The 16,721-nt window shown below is 43.9% G+C and overlaps 2 protein-coding genes across 2 annotated transcripts in view; one reads left to right on the forward strand and one right to left on the reverse strand.

Moving 5' to 3' along the window:
* RECQL5 (RecQ protein-like 5) overlaps positions 1-16,721 on the forward strand; it is a 37,002-nt gene that overhangs the window by 3,862 nt on the left and 16,419 nt on the right. Inside the window, exons 4-7 of the mRNA XM_009078103.1 lie at positions 627-732; positions 1,213-1,324; positions 4,020-4,182; positions 4,521-4,603. Of these exons, the coding sequence (XP_009076351.1) occupies positions 627-732; positions 1,213-1,324; positions 4,020-4,182; positions 4,521-4,603 (464 nt within the window). The remainder of the gene's footprint in view (positions 1-626; positions 733-1,212; positions 1,325-4,019; positions 4,183-4,520; positions 4,604-16,721) is intronic.
* SMIM5 (small integral membrane protein 5) lies at positions 11,896-13,521 on the reverse strand. Its single transcript, XM_009078105.1, has 2 exons — positions 13,395-13,521; positions 11,896-12,014 (listed from the first exon to the last, which is right to left on the reverse strand). Exons 1-2 carry the CDS (start codon positions 13,519-13,521, stop codon positions 11,896-11,898), a joined length of 246 nt encoding a protein of 81 aa, XP_009076353.1.

The raw sequence follows: 16,721 nt of genomic DNA on the forward strand, positions 1-16,721 counted from the left end.
GTGCTCATGTATATTTTCTAGGTCCTCTAAAAGTGCTCACATGGTTTTTAGTTCCTCTAAAACAGGCAGAATGTGAAGGCTCTGTTCTTTTCCAAGGTGTTTCCAAGTCAGAAAGGAGTTGTTTTAAAAAAAAATGGGTTAGGAACATGCAGTGTGCATTTCTGCCTTGGTTTGTCACATCCTGAGTGATCATTGTATGTTTGATTGTGTTCTGCTCTTCTGGTGTGCTGAGGGTGAACAGAAGCACTTGAAGTGTGTTGAATTCCTTGCTCTGAACTAATTCCCCAAATAACTCTCAGCAGCTCAGCTACAGCCTCTGCACATGAGTTTATTTGTGTGGCAGAGTGAGGCTGCTGCTTGCCTTGTGTCTGCTGGGAGAGGATCATAAAATCATAGAATGTTAAGGGGTTAGAATGGACCTTAAAGATCATCTAGTCCCAACCCCTGCCCTGGGCAGGGACACCTCCCACCAGAGCAGGTTGCTCAAGGCTTCACCCAACCTGGCATTGAACACTGCCAGAGTTGGGGCAGCCACAGCCTCCCTGGGCAACCTGAATGCCCAGGATGGGGAGACTGTATTTGCAAACTTCAGACAGTGTCATGGTCTTTGTCTCCTGTCTGCCCAGGTGTACTCTGGCTGTGGCATTGTGTACTGCAGGATGAGGGATGTGTGTGACCAGCTGGCGATTGAACTGAGCTACCGAGGGCTGAAGGCCAAGGCCTATCATGCAGGTACTGGAAGCTGCATCTGCATCTCTCAGTAGCTGGTAGAACTGAACTGTGCCACCTTTAAGGCCTGGGGTGGGGCTACCTAGAAAACAGTTTCCTAGGCACAGTCTGCTCTGTGTCTGATGCTGAGACATCAGGTCTGTGAGTTACGTGTGGGACTTTCAACAGAATGACGTTCCCTTGTCTCCAGAACTGTTGGGTTTTATTGGATCTTGCCTGGCCTAAATATAACCACTGCTTTTATCCTTGGAGGGGAACTAAATTTTTCCCTTTGGAATAGAAACAGGTGCTGCTAACTTCTGCTTGGTCACAGGCCAGTTTAAACATGGGCAGAGAGGAGTGTGTACATCAGTCAGTTTTAGTGAGGGGTTTGGCTTGCAGTGGGGAAATGGAGGAGGAATAAAATCCTCTTGTTTCATCTTCCTTTTCTTTTTTTTGTGTGTGTGTGTGGTGTTGTTTCCTTCCCTGTTTTTCCCTTCCCAGGACTCAAGGCAGCTGACAGGACTTCAATCCAGAATGAATGGATGGAGGAGAAGATCCCTGTAATTGTTGCAACCATCAGTTTTGGAATGGGAGTAGACAAAGCAAATGTCAGGTGTGTGAATCTGAGTGTTGTGCACCACCAGAGACTGAAACCTGAGCAGTGGGAAGGAAAAGTCTCAGTCTCTCTGTTACCTGATACACCCGACTCAAATGGCTGATGAACACTTGCTAAATCCCACAAAACCAGAGCTGGAGGGTTTTTATCTTAGAAGCAGTGAAGAAAAACCTGGAAGAGCTTTGTAGAGAAACTAAACACAAGGCAGCACAGCTCCTCTTTGCCAGTCATCCTCAAAAGCAGGAAATTTGGAGGAATGCTTGTTTTGTCTCCAGGGTCTGAGAAAGAGCCATGTCTATGCAATCACAGCTGTCTCTTTCACTTCTCTTACTTCAATAACTGCTGTTAAAAAGCAGTGGGAAGAAAATCTGCACCCAAAATAATTCATGCATCCTCTACTAAAATAGTCAGAGCCAGCTGTTTTTTTAGAGATCTCCTTTTGCAGTGCAGTGGGAAAAAATAGCTCACAAATGGCAATAACCATATACAACTCTAGTCCAAGGGTAGAAACTTTTCATATGTTTCAGTTGCTGTTCCTCTGGGACTTTGGTCACCGTAAGGTCTCCGTGTTAGAATTTCTGCCCCGCAGTATAGCTGTGCTGAGTTAGTCTTGTGATCACTTAGTAGAGGGGATAATTCAGGTGCAGCTCACACAACACCCCCCAGACCTGATCTTTACTCTAAAATCCACATCAAGCAGTTTCTCTGGACACTGTGGGACAGGACAGCACTGAAACAATCCCATCAGTTCACAACTGTGCCATCCCTGTCTGTCACTGTGCTGCCAGGAAACACGATCCCATAGCACTGACAGACTACTGTACTCCTTGATGCAAGTTACCCAACAGAGAACTGAGAAGTCTCCTAGGACAGCAGCATGAGCTGATGACCTGCTGAAGCCACTCTGCCCTGTTCAGTGGCTGTTAAAGACAAAGAGTAACTGAAATGTTTAGGGCTGATTGGGAGCGAAATGTATCTAAAACGTGCTTGGAATATGGTTAGTTTCCAAGGAATGGAGTTAAAACGACTCTTTACAGGATTTTTTCAATAGTTTAAAGGATATTATACCCAAGCCTAGTTAACAAGGCACTGCTGCTTAGCCTCTGCTCTGTGTTGGCAGATTTCTGAGTATTCATGTTGTCAAATAAGGTCAGGTCTGACAACTTCTGGAGATGACTCTTCTGGACATAAGGGAAAACAGAGGTGGTGTCTTTTTCTGATGGAATCTGCTCCCCTCTCTTCGCTGTTAATTCAGTTATGCTGGAGATTATCAATTTCTTCAGTAAACTTCCTGATAGATTTTAAATGTGTAGGGTTCTGATGCTTCCTGCTTGGCCTGTTCCTGGGGTGTTTGTTTTTGAACAAACACGTTTGCTTGCTTTTGCCATTCAATCTTTTGCTACACCCATATGCATCATAGCTACCCCTGGCACACGCTGGCTTGGAGGCAGATTGGTATTTGAAACATTGGCAGTGTTACCACACTGCTAAAATCCTCTCAGAACAGGTATAAACTGAATTGTTGAATAATCGGGTGTCATGATTTAACCCCAGCCAGCAGCTGTGCACCATGCAGCCACTCACTCACTCCCTTATCTCTCTCTTCCTCCCCACTTTCCCTGCTACCCCACCTCGGTGGAATGGGGAGGAGAATCAGAAGTGACTTGTAGGTTGAGATAAGAACAGTTTAATCATTGTAAGCAAAGTAGAATACAATACTATTGGTTAATAATAGTTATAATAATAACAATAATAGTAATGGAAGTGGAGAGGGACTAATAATGATGTTCTATTTTTGTTAGGCTGTTGGATCTTAAATTAAGATAATAATAAGTTCTTGAATCTACGTGTGAAGTATATTCAATTTTTGCCCACAACATTATTTTGAGTGTAAAAAAAATTACAGAACCATTAACAGAGAAACAAAGTATGGAGTGATGCTTTAAATCCCACTTCTGACAGGTGAAATGTTGTGTTACTCAGTAAAATGAGCAGCTTTGTTACATTATGATTCCATAAATCTCTTTAAAAAACAGATGCCACCAGGTTTAAATTCTATTAAACTATAATTTTTTATTATTTTAGCGCCCAGCACATCAGGTTTAAAGCAGTCTTGCAGTGGTGTGTTGAAAACCTTCCTTTATTGATTACATAAAACTTAGTAATGATTCCTCTATATTTGTTGGCTCAGAAAGTGCCTTCATCAGTGAGACAGTTTCCCATGCAGACTTTGGCAAAGAAATATCTTTTTAAAGTTAAGTATTTCAAAATGTGTTTTGTAATGGTGAATTGTGTTCCACTAAATAAATACAACTTGTTTCTTAATGCTGTATTTTATGGTAAAATATCCCAAACTCCTTAATTCAGTGTCTTTAATCTCAGTCTTAATAGCTGCACAGTGGTATGCACATTTGGGATGTTCATGTGCTCATTCCTTTCTCATCCATTTGGAGCATAATCCTGCTCACATGTTGTTCAGGTGCATTTATTTTCTTACAGCTCTGCTGCTTTCCACGTGTCTCATGTTGACAGAACATAAACTTGTGTATGCAAAATCCTTTGCTGAGCTCAATCCTTTTTTACGCTTTTCTGCCCTGTTTTTTACTGTTGTTAGTGTCCACAAACACCACAAATGTGTGTGCAGTGCTCTGAGAAACCTGTAGCCTTATGTTTCTTCTTTCATCACATGCAGATTTGTTGTCCACTGGAATATTGCCAAGTCAATGGCTGGATATTACCAGGAGTCTGGCAGAGCTGGGAGAGATGGGAAACCATCCTGCTGCCGCCTCTACTACTCAAGGAATGACCGGGATCAAGTCAGCTTCCTGATTAAGAAGGAGCTCTCCAACCTCCAGGTAAGAGCTGCAGAACAGTGTCCTCCTGCCTGATACACTGCCTTTGCTCTGGTCTGGTTTGTCTGCAGTGACCTCTGAATAATCAAAGATGAAATGAGGTTTTCTGGATCTGGAGCTGTCTGGAGCCCTGTTTCAAGGGATAGCAGGAAGGGAAAGGGCTGCCAAACCCAGCTCTATCAGAGAGGCATAGGTGAGCAAAAGTGTGGAGCAGAGACAGGGAGGTGTCTGTACCTCTTTGCCATATTGATCAGAAGGGTTGAATTTGGTCATTCCTATAGTTACTTTATCTGTCTATATTTAAATTGAAGACTATAGTTCTTGTCCTCATCTGGTTTCAGGAAAAGAAAGGCACCTTAAAAGAATCTGACAAGGCTGTGATGAGAGCTTTTGATGCCATTGTGAACTTCTGTGAGGAGCTGGGGTGAGTGCACTTCTTTCAAACACTACTGTTAATGTTGGGGAAACCATGCCCTATCTGACTGTTGTGGCTGAGATTCTGCATGGCCAGGAAAAAGAAAATACTGAATGAATTGCCTGATATTTTGCTGTCTGGACTGAGGAAGGTGTCCCTGAGAGTTCTTTCATCACTCCTCCCCTGTGAGTTAACTTAGATGTTGGTCTTGGAGCCTGATCAAGTGACATGTGGATGTTAAACTATAACTTCACTGGTGATGAATTTTGCAGTGTTCTGTCTTTGATGATGGGTTGACATTTGCTTTTGTTTTGACTCTTTCCTCCTTCACTACATCACCTGTTATCTAAGGAGACAAAAAGACAGCCTAATCAGCATGGGATGGAAGCACTTAATGTTTCTGTAATTCTCCATGTCTCCACTCTGCAAAGTACTAGGTATCTGTGGTTCTCACTGACTTTAGGACGAGATGATGGTGCTTAGGGTGATTCAGACACAGGCCCAAATTATGGATGTGCCTGATCTAAATGCAGACTAGCAACCACAACGTGCATTGTTCAGGTTTAGTTCATGCCTTGTAAAGCTGTAATTGTACTAATTGCTGTTCTGTGCTGGATAAGACATAAGAGCTACAATTTTGCCAGGAAGAGAGTAGTCAGTGTGTGTTCACTAACTGAAAATGGGTTTTGTGTGTCTTGCTTACAAGTTCTGCATTTTCATTGTTCATACCTGTGTCTAGGACAACTTTTTCAGTATGAATGTAACAAGTGCTTCTTTTCTGATGCCTTGGTGAGTGTGTTCTCTCCTTGTTGTTGTGTTTGGTGAACAAATCCTGGTTTCATGGGCTAGTCTTGGCTAGTACTGAAGTATGGCACAGCACTGAGTCCAGAGGCACTTGAAGGAGCACTTTCTTGCCCAAAGTCAAGGTGATGCTGTGAAGTAGCTACTAGAAGGCTTCTTGCTCTAGGAATTTGATCCACTTGGCTAAGCAGCTCTGCTCCTTCTGGTCTGTGTTACCAGCTCACAGGGAGTGGACAGATGGCTGTTTGTATCTGGGGTTTGGATAGTCATAGTATGGTTTGGTTTGGAAAGGACCTTGAAGACATCTAGTTCAACCCCCCTGCCATGGACAGGATCATCATCCACTAGCCCAGGTTGCTCCAAGCCCATCCAACCTGGCCTGGAACACTTCCAGGAATGGGACAGCCACAGCTTCTCTGGGCAAACTGTGCCTCACCACCACAGTAATAATCAGACTAAGGGAATATCACTGAGCTAATTAGAAATGACATCTCCCATGCTTTTTCTTCCCTCCCTCACCTTGGTACATTCTTTCTACTGTATTACATGCCATGTGCCTCCCAGAGTGACATGTTGCAGCACCACTGAGTGGCTTCCCTGCTCACAACTGCACAGGAGCCTAACATGGTATGGAAAGGAACAACATGTAGCATTTCTTTTTTACATATTGAATTCCTACACTTCTATTCACTATCCAAACAGTGAGAGCAAATCTGAAACTCTGACCTTGCAAGGTTATAAATAAGAACAAATAAAGACAGATTGTGTACTGGCAAGCAAGTTTTTGCATAGTATATTTAGGCTGTTGTCTGAGTATGACAAGAGAACAATGGTACAAGCTGCTTTTAAAGAGTGGGTTTAGAGAAAGATTTCAGTGGTCAGAATTTCCTGTTGCTTGTTTGCAAAGTGAAAAAACTCAAACCATGTAGCTGCAGCAGCAGAAAACATCTTTATCAGTTTTAGGTGGTGGCTGACCATTTGCCACCTCTTACTGGTGGTTTTGATTGAAAGATGAAAATCAGGCAGAGATGAGTTGACTTTGGTATTTGGCTAATCACACAGTTCCTGAGTACAGACACCCTGATGTATTGAATTTGCTGTGGACCTGCAGAACAACTTGCTGGCATTGGGATATTGCTCTTGATGCAGGAAAGTTGCATGGGGAGAAATAACCATCTAGGGAGAGAAGATGAGGGAGGATTCTGTGAACCATACAGTCAGGTTGCAGCTGGGCTGATCCTTGCCTAGCTGTAGGGCTCCAAGTCCCACATCTCCACTATGCTCTAGTCCGTCTGTGCCTTGGAGATGAGCAGCACCCAAAGATGGCAGCAAATAAAATGAGAGCAAGGAAAACAAGACAGAAGATGCCAATCACCACCAACCCTCCAAGAGCCCAGTCACTTGCTGTAATCAGTCCCTTTAGGTGTTCCAGGACAGAGGATGCCTCTTGTGCTGGTGCCATGCTGTCTTCCTCCCTGCTAGGGGTAGACAAGAACAGTATCAGGTGTTGGTGTATCCTCTCTAAGCTCTGAGTCACAGTCCCAGAACCAGTACAGGTGTGCACACTGTGTCTGCCTGCAGGGATTCCCCTTCCAAAAGGAGAGTCACCCTTCACTGACATGGGAGCACAAACCAGAAGAAATATAGCTGAGACCAGTTTACAATCAGATCTAGAGAGATGTAAAGGGGAAAAGCTTCTGGCTTTACAAGATTTTGGCAGTTGAGATTTATTTTAATCATAGTTCATCAATATTTAATATACTGTCATGTCTCTCCAGCATGTTCAGTAGGAACCCTTTGCCTCTGTCAGCTGGACAGAAATGACAAGTATTCAGTGGGAAAACTACCTTGACACCATTGGAAAGATCTCTAAAAGGAGTTGGGGAGTTAAACTCTGAGGATACACTGGAGATTAAATGAACACTTAAAAACTAACAAAAAATCCCATGAACAATAAGGAAGGATCTTCTTGTACAACTTGTTGCTTCCATAGGGCTTAGATTAATTACATCTAAAAGGGTGTCCTGCTAATGGAGTTTGCTTTAGTAGTGCCTTTTGTTACTCTGCAATAGAAGCCTAAGTTTTCCTCTCATGAAGTACTTAGGTCCAGCAATAATTTCACCTTGGATCTCAGTGAGTTCTACACACTTGTTCTTTCACAGACACTTTGCCTAATGACTTTGGCATTTGTTTCTGACAAACATCCAGCATGTCTTTGTGAGCATCTTGTGGTTTTACTAAAGCTTCCTTGCTGCTCAAGGGAGAGGATGGAATATTTCCCACACTTTCTTGCAAATAAGATTGTGCAGATATACTACAGAATGAGATGTTAATTATTTTTGAAAATTTGTTTGACTTGCTGCCCCCTGTGTATCCTGAATACTGTGAGGAGAAGGATCTAAAGCATCCTCGGCAGGTCAGATTTGATTAGAAGCACAAGCTCATACTTGTTGAAGTTTTTGTTTCTTTCTCAGCAGCCAGATATAGTCATTCCATGCCTTGTTTTCTGGCATGATGTGGATCACCATGCTCAGACTCTAACACACAGCCACACAGGACATGAGAGCTGTTCTGAATAGCTTCCTTTGCCTCCAAAGAGCAGGCAGCCTAGACACTAGTTCCATAGACCCAAAGGCAGAAACCCTAGAAAGTTCCTGTCTCTTCTGCTAACCACAGTTAATCTCCTGAAATAGGAGAGCTGTAGGAGATGTTATAAATACCTGAAGCTGTTGTGTTTGTAGAAGGTGTTTCTCCTGCTGCCTCCTCTGCACCCCCTCCAAGAGATCTTGGCCGGCAGTGAGGGACCCCTTACTGTACCTGGAGACTTGCAGAGCTACCATGGAAGTGATCTATTTGTGCTGCAGTTAATGATTAAGAGCTGATTTTCCTGCAAAGGTGTGGCTAATCTAATCAAAGTCCTAATTCAGCTGTTGCTCAGACATTTCTTCCTCTCCATGAATGTATTCTACACCCCTTGCAGTGCTTGTAAAAGCCCACTATGTCCTCTGTCTGGGGAAGGCTGCAGGTGAAGAGTGTGTGCTGAAGAGAATTGGGCTGTGTTTCCTGGATCCTGACTGGATCTGTATTGTAAACTCCATTAGGAAATTGCCATACCTAAAGTGAGACTGTGAACAGGAGTCCAAAATTCATCATGACCATTTAGGTGAACACATGGCAGAGCATTGCACTGCTGTTAGCTGCAATAAAACTGACTTTCTATTGCTTTCCAGACTGAATGAGACCAGAGGGATGGTGCTGGAGAGAGGTGGGAGGGGAGAAGGAGGAGTGTGGTGTGTGAAACTGCCTGCGTGTAAAAGGAAACTTATTTTTCACAAGCCAAGCAAACCACTTCGAAACCAGAGGGATAATGTTACAAAACAGAAGCTATTCCATTAAGCTGTTAGTAGATCTTCAACCACTTCTGCTGGGGAGCCTGGCCTTGCTGGCTTTTTGAGGTTCCTCAGGGAAGGAATCTATTTCAACACTTTTAGCATCAGGACTGAAGTAATGGTATTCCCTTGCAGTTCCTTCTAGGTTCACTCAGGCTTTCACAACACATACAGAAGTTGTGTTTAAAGCAACTAGCTTGAGTCTATGCTTTTCTGACTCTCCCCCTGCAGTTTGAAACAGAGGATCCATTCCACTAATGCTCCCCATAGGTCCCTATATATGATTACTAATTGAAGCCATAAACACAAAAGCTTCTGTGAGTGGTGAGCAGGGACCAGCATGTTTGTAGTCAACAGAAGCTGAAAAGCTGCAGTAAGCTGGGAACTTGCTGGGCATCTTTCAGGCAATCCTGATCTGTTAAAGCAGCAGACCCCACCCAGCTCAGGCAGGTAACTGGCATACCTAAATTCCAGCCAAGTGCAATGGTAGAAAATAGTACAAAGCAGAACATTAGGCTTGTGAGGTCCAGACAAGTATGTAGAAATTGGTCCAGGGACCTGTCCTCTACATGGTGGCTGTTCCTCTGCTCCAGAAAGGCACCTGAATCCTTTAGAGAACTGCTTCATTTTCTTTCCTTCTCTTTCTTTAACAGTGCTGTGTTTATTCTGTTTCTAATTCAGGAAATGAGAGTGGCAGAGATAAGACAGGAGCCATTTCTCTTGTCCCCCTGCCTGGTATCTGTCACTGGTTGAACTTGTACCGTCACCAGGAAACACGTATTTGTAGCTTTTCCTGTTGAGATAAGGCCTGGCAGCTTGTTCCCAGTGACAGCAACCTGTCAGTTGTTGGGATGTGTCCAGCCTGCTGAGCTTCCTCCTGACTTAGCACAGCCTGGCTCCATGCTGCTGAAACAGTTCTCAATGGGATTCTGTTAATGTCTGTAGCTGGCACTGTCTAGCACAAGCTAGAAAGTGAGCTCTGTTCATTCGCAGGTCTCGTGACTTAATTTAGATACAGAAACATCTGTTGAGTCTGTCTCCTGCCAAAGAGGTTCTCAGACTTCCCATGTCACCTTGATTGCCACTTGTTTGTGAGTGAAATGTGCAGGGACATATCTGACAGTTAGTGTGATGCAGTGACGTATCTGACAGAGAGGTTGGTGTGATGCACCTCTGAATGCTCGAGCTGATTCTACCCTAACGTGTTGGTTGGCAGTGAAAGTTTTGGGACAGCCTAATAAAGGCCAGAGCTTTGCTAGTCTCAGTGTAACCGGGCATGCAGCAGCTCATACTAGTGCAGTCTGCTGTTGGCAGTTGTCGAGTTGGGGCTCAGATATCTACTTTCTAAGGAACATCCTCATCTTCTGCTGGAAAGGTTTTAATTTTTATTAATTTAAAGGTAACAATCATAGTTGGAGGAATTTTATTTTTCTTCTTATTCTTAGACTATTCTCTGTATTGCTGACTGCAGATATATTTCAGTGTACAGCAGTACAAAAATGCAAACACCCAGGTCTGATTTGTTTGCAAAAATTAAAATGTATTAAATACATAAGAAGCTAATGTGCTTTTTTACTGATCTGGGTGTAGGCATCAGAGAAAGAAGTTTCTGTACAAAGCTTTCTCCTGTTTGCTCCCTTCTGAAGTGTAAAGAATATATAAAAGCTCACAGTTATAAACTTGGTGATTCTGTTCTCTCTAGCTAGATGTTGGCTTTGGCATATACATGTGTAATCCCTTTGACTTCTCTGCACTTAGCAATTGGGAATCGGGGCAGAAGATGACTTACCTATATGCATGTCAGTTTTATACCTTCTCACAAAGGTGGCTGGTCTCACATTTGGGGCTGCAAGCCCAGTGGCTTTGGTAGGTGCAGTATTTGGCTTTTCATGGGGCTGTCCCAGTTAGAAAAGTCATGTCCTGCACCATAGCCTTGTACGTACACAGATCCCTTTCGGAAGTTCACCCGAGTGTAAACCAAACACACACAGTGGCTGCAGCATGGAAAAGGGATTTATTTGCACTTGTTAACTCCAGTCATACAGCCCATTCTTGGCTCTGCTTTGTCACTGTGCCCACTGTAAGCTGCTGCAGCATACCCTGAAGTGACGGTTACCACAGCATATGTCACTCCTCTGAAATGCCTTTGTGCATGCTCATAAACATACCCCAGGCATAATGTTTATGTCCACTAAAATAAACTGCACACAGTGCAGGGAGTCAGGCACACAAGTCCCTCCAGTGAGGATAGGGATTTGTTTATCTCCTGTAGCTCCCGTGCCCTGCAAGAACCATTCACCTGCAATAAGCAGAAGAGTAGAACCACACGGGGGCGAGGAGGGAGCATGTCTAGCAGCAGAGTGAGCAAATAAGCTGTAGTGTTGGTGAGTTTTTCCCTTTTCCTTCAGCTTTCTGTTTACAAAGAGTATTCCACATGATCTGTTTTTTTTTCTTTGGCAATTTCACATCCTGGTAACACTGATGAAATGAAGCCTGGAGCATTTGTTACCAGCTGTACTCAGAGCCTCAGCTGGCACGTCTGGATCAAAAGGTCTATGAGTTGTTGTTCTCAGCAGATATCTCAGCTAAACATGTCTGTTGCAGCTGGCTTTGGAGAGAACAGGTTTGGGCTTGATCCACAGTGTTCTGAGCATGTGAACCTCTCCATGATTTCAGTGGGTTTTGCTAACACCCAGCACCAACCTTCTGGATTAGCCACTCATGAGGAGAGCAGGCACTGCCTGGAATGTGCAGTGTACACGTCCTCTGCTTTGGTCTGTGGCTCTCTGTGCACAGAGGGGATCCTTGGCTGGCCCAGCTGCAGGGCTGTCCTTGGGAAAGTCTGTCTCTCTCAGCAGCTTGTGTCCATGCCCCACCACCCCACCCCATCCCAGAAGAAGGAGACAGTAAAGGAGCTTTATCTTTCTGGTCACAGTAGTGGCTGTCACAGAGAGAAGGGATTCTACGCCGTGATTTCTGGTCCTCTGAGTCATATTCATTAATATTGTTATTGCCATGTTCAGTGAGCTAGTGTGGAAAGTCATTCCCATAGGACTGAATCATGATGTCCATGCATGTCCTCGATGATAGGTTGTGTTACCTCATTGCACTTCATGAAGTCCTTGGGAGCACTTGGGCCTTCCTACGTCTGTGGTTAGGACGTCCATCACAGCCACAGCAGCTGCAGCAGCAGCAACTGCAGGCAATGATCATGAGTACCAGAACAGTAGCTGCAAAGAGAAGCAAAGGATTTTGATTCATGACATAACAATCCCTGCAGAGTAACCTTATGGCTCCTCCAAGTTGGTGAGCAGCAAAATGAACAAACCCTGGTTTCTTGTGAACTTTTTTGCCCTATATCTGCCCCTCCCATGTTCCTGCTCCCTTAGTTATCCATTTAATCTGGACAATCATCACCAGATACTTTAAGGTCTTAAGAGCTATATACCAAACCACGTGGTGGTTCATCTTTACTTGCCTGCCTAATGGGCTGTTGTTTTGGAGGTGACATGCAGTACCTAAGCAGATCTGTGTGCCTGGAAAGGATGAAGATCCAACTTTCCCCATAGTCCTGTCAGAAGCAACTCGAGAGGGTTTGGTTAGTCAAACTGGCAGTTGTATTTCTGACAAGTGTGTGCAGTGTACCCTTTAAGGACAGATCCTTGTGACTGGGTTGGCTTTTACTCTTCTTGAAAAAAAGAGATACTTCAAACACAGTTTTGTTTCACAAAGCAGTGGGCTAACTTAATTCTACTCTAGCCGTGACGGTTGGTGTTGGGAAGGGTATGTTAGTGTATCTGGAATAGAAAAGGATTACATGTTTAATCCTGCAATACATGTGAGTGTGTGAACATGCATGTGTGTGTGCATATGTTCCTTTAAAGTGTGGGCCTGGGCTGCCAGGTAACCAGACCTGTGGGCAACCAGCTGTAGCTATGAACAAAATAAAGCAGCAGGTGTGACTTTCTGAATTCCAGCCCGGGGAGGAGTGTCCAGCTGGATACACACCCTTCCTTTTGGCTGGGAGCAAACCTTGCCTTTGAGGAGGAGGAGGAGGGACTGTCTTCCTTCCTGCTTGTTTTTCTATTGTATAAACAAACTTCATCCCCCTCGATCAAGCAGTTCTTTGTTATTCCTTCCATGCCATCCCCACACAGAGCAGCAGGAGGGATCTTGCCATTACTAGAGGAGAATAAATAGGCTCATCTGAAGCTTTATTGGCTTCCACTGGGCCAAGCACAGGGATGACACTCATAGTCTCACTTCAGTGTCTCCTGTGGAAGGGAGATGCCCTACTACCACTTGTCATAAACTACCTCCTATGCATGAAAACATTACAGCAGCTCTGGGTTGGTTAAAACACTGCTGCTTAAAGCTTGAATTTGAGAGCTTTGGGCAAAGCTGTACTGTTGTCTGTCATGCTCTGCATCCATGTAGAGATACATGCTGAGTATTAAAAGAATTATCTGGAAATCAACCTGGGCCTCAAAGCACAGCCTGGAAAACAACTGCCCACACCACCAACCCACCAACAAAGAGTGTGGAGCAATCTGCCCCCATAGAAGAGAAGAGAAGTTCTGACAGCTCTTGATCTCGACCGATAAACTCACCAATAAACAGAAGGACCACACAAAAGCACACAATCTCCACTGGCTCAGCCTTGGGCAGTTTCTGGAGCTTAAGGAGAAGCTTCTTACCAATGGTTTGAATTTCCTTCAGAAAGCCTTCAGAAGACATTCTGGCTCAACCTCTCCAGGCTTTATGCTGTAGAAGAACCAAATAGAGAACAAACCTTTTCACTGACTAATGCCAGGGAGCTGCCAGCCTTCTTATACAGCTGGTGATCACAAGGAAAACAAGTTTATCTGGTCTCAGTCCTTGCTCCCACTAGCTAAGGTGGAGGACTATTAATTGTCTACGTGTTCTGGCACTGTTTAATTTCAAAATCCAGCTTCGAGGGTGTTTTTGTCAACTGCACTGTTAAACAAAGGGAAGATGTTGTTTCTTATACAAGGACACTCACTTCAGCAGGCACAGAGTTAGAACTGGACAGTGCCTGGCCTTGGCTTTCACCCAATGATAGCACTTCTTTTTTTCCAGTTGTGCTAACTTGTTCTTCCAGAAAGAAATGCAATTCTAACTCAACTTGAATTCCAAATGCTGAACTCCAGTGGTACATAGTTTTCAACTGGATTTTACTAACACAAATTAGACTCCCTTGAAGGTTTCTTGCACTTTGAGGTACAGAAAGCCCTTTCAAAAACTAAGACATTTACTTCAACACCTCACTACAAAACAAGAAGAGTTCAAGTCTGCATCTCCTGGGGACAGCTGAATGCTTTTCAAGCTCCTACACATGAATGCAAGTTTTATAAGGTAATCAAAATGTAGGGTTTTTTATTTTAAGCCACAGTCTAGTGGAGTAATATATGAATTGAGCAGTGGATGTCAACCCATCACTGCTGATGAAGAGCAAAGCTGCAGCCCTGGATCTGCCAGGGAGGTACCTCCCTTGTGGAGCTAATCCCTCCTGACCTGCTCAGTAATCTTAGACCTTCTTTATTCTCAGAACAATCAGCAGGAGTTATGGTTACTGAAAATATTAGTCTAGTCAAGGTTAAGTGCCTCAGTTTTGCCACCAGTATTTGCTGTTCTTTTGCCCTATAAGCAAGTTTTTGGAAAGTACTGCAACAAACTAGCTCGCAGGAGAGATATGGATGTTCAAAGTTTTCTTCAGTCAGGAACTAGAATTGGATATTGTTGAGGAATATCCATAGTTTCACCTAAAACAAGTGTTTGGACAGGTCATAAGTAGTCAGATTATAACTTTTATGTCATTATTATATCAAAAAATATTAGCTTGTAATAGTCAACACTGGTTTATGGGCCTTGAACCTTGCAATTTAATATCCTGGTCTAGGTGGTAACACAAAGCCAAGTGACCAAGGCAGCACTTCCAGAACAAACCAGCTAGTTCATTGCTGCACATCTGGTTTGGTTACTCACATGGGTGCATGGAGTTCAGTTTTTCTAAACACACTGAGGACAGGGAGACCTTGGCTGTTACTTTGCATGCTGGGCTTAAAGACTCCAGTGCCAAGTCAAATTACTTTTTGTATGTTTATGCAATTCAAAAAGGGTTTTCTTTGTTCTTTTAAATCCAAGCTAAGGAATAAAAATCGGAACCAGCTGCTTTCCGAGGGATGGGGGTGGATGGAAAATCTACATCTACAGAAAGATCTCTGTGCAACTTAGCAGGGAGGCAGAGCTGTGGCCCTTTGACCTGAAAAGGTCACTTTTGAGACTAGGGTTAAATAGTTCTTTCCAGATGATTGCATACCCCAAGTGAGCTGCTCCAGAAATGGCTGTTTTATCCCTTCCACAGTGCTCTGGGATTCTGTGTCAGCAGGTTTTCAGTTTTGTTTCCATTCCAGGAGATGGTGGAGGAGGCGGAGGTGATTGGTGTTTTCTGTTCTTGGCTCTAGAAGAAAAATTAAAAAAAAAAATAGTTTCTGGCTCTAACGTTCTGAAAATGTTAGCTCCCTTTGGAGGTGTTTCTGCCTGCCCAGAAGTTCTCCTAGTAAGGAATCTGCTGTAACCTTCCTTGCCCTGCTTTGGGCAGCAGCAGAAGCACCAAGTATAAGAGCCAGGCTGGTGAAGTGTGGGTATACAGTGTATAATCACTGATTAGGCTTGTGGAACTCCATGTGGATTAGCAAAGTGCTTAGTCTGAAATGATAACGCCTAGTGATGGACATTGCTCTGCCCATGGTACCTGATCTGGAGCTAAGTGAAGGAGTTTTTATTCTAAAACTTGCAAGGAATGTTGCTTGTTTATCTTGGTTTCAGCTACATGAGGGACAAAGTTTGATGGTGGTGGTTCAGTCTCCAATCTACTTGTGAGGGAGCAAGTGTTTTTCTGCTCGACTGCACTGCTGACTGCACTCTGGTTCCAAGGGCTCTCCCTGCTCTGGGATTTCTGCTTGTACAGCGTAGCAGCAGGGTGAAAAATGTTGCATTCCTGGACTTTTCTATGTTCCATTCTACTTGTGATGTTCAAGCTTTATTCAAAACTAGTTTTGATTGTGACCTCTCCCCAACTTATTTCAATGGAACCAAGATCATAGAATGTTAAGGAGCTGGAATGGACCTTAGAGATCATCTAGTCCTGACCCCCTGCCCTGGGCAGGGACACCTCCCACCAGAACAGGTTGCTCAAGGCTTCATCCAGCCTGGCTTTGAACACTGCCAGTAACAGCCAGGTGGTGCAGGACATTTGGTTAAAAACTGTAATGATTATTAGTATTAAAACAGAAAAGTATTGAGAGTTTTAAAACTTGTTGTTGTAGGACTTAATTGACAGTTTACTTTCTAGGACTGGAGTGCTGGTTTAGAGCCTAGAGGAGCCACCCAAATTAGTACCTCAGAGATTCTGTGGAATTTGAAGCAAATGTAATTGTCTACCAGTGTTTTTCTCAATAGGGAATTTCTTCTTGCTCATGGTTGTTCTTAAAAGCCTCACCCACTGAGGATGGGAACCCTCCAGAGCAGAGGAGACATGGCTGTAGGGCAGCAAATCTGATGGAACTCGTTACAGAATACTGAATGACCACAGTGCAATGTGGTATCCATAACACATGGTCAGGCTAATACCATGAACTTCTGCTCCACAGCTGGAGCGGGAGCTCACATGAAGTGAAAATAGGGTGAAGAGAGGCAAGGTGAGAAACTCACATAGAAAAGAAAGTGAACACAATGCTGATGCCTCGTGACAGGCGGTTTGGAAGTTCCTGCTGGGGTGGGGTGGCAGCCTGAAATTCATGGTTTCAGCTGTTTCCTGTTCTGGCTGTTCTTTAAGAAATAACTCATCTATCCAGTGTTGCCAGTGGGACTAGATTATCAGATCTTTCTGCCTTCTTCTGTGTTACAAGGTTCAG

Source organism: Acanthisitta chloris, unplaced genomic scaffold (assembly GCF_000695815.1).
Source record: "Acanthisitta chloris isolate BGI_N310 unplaced genomic scaffold, ASM69581v1 scaffold27917, whole genome shotgun sequence".
NCBI classification, from domain to species: Eukaryota; Metazoa; Chordata; class Aves; order Passeriformes; family Acanthisittidae; genus Acanthisitta; species Acanthisitta chloris.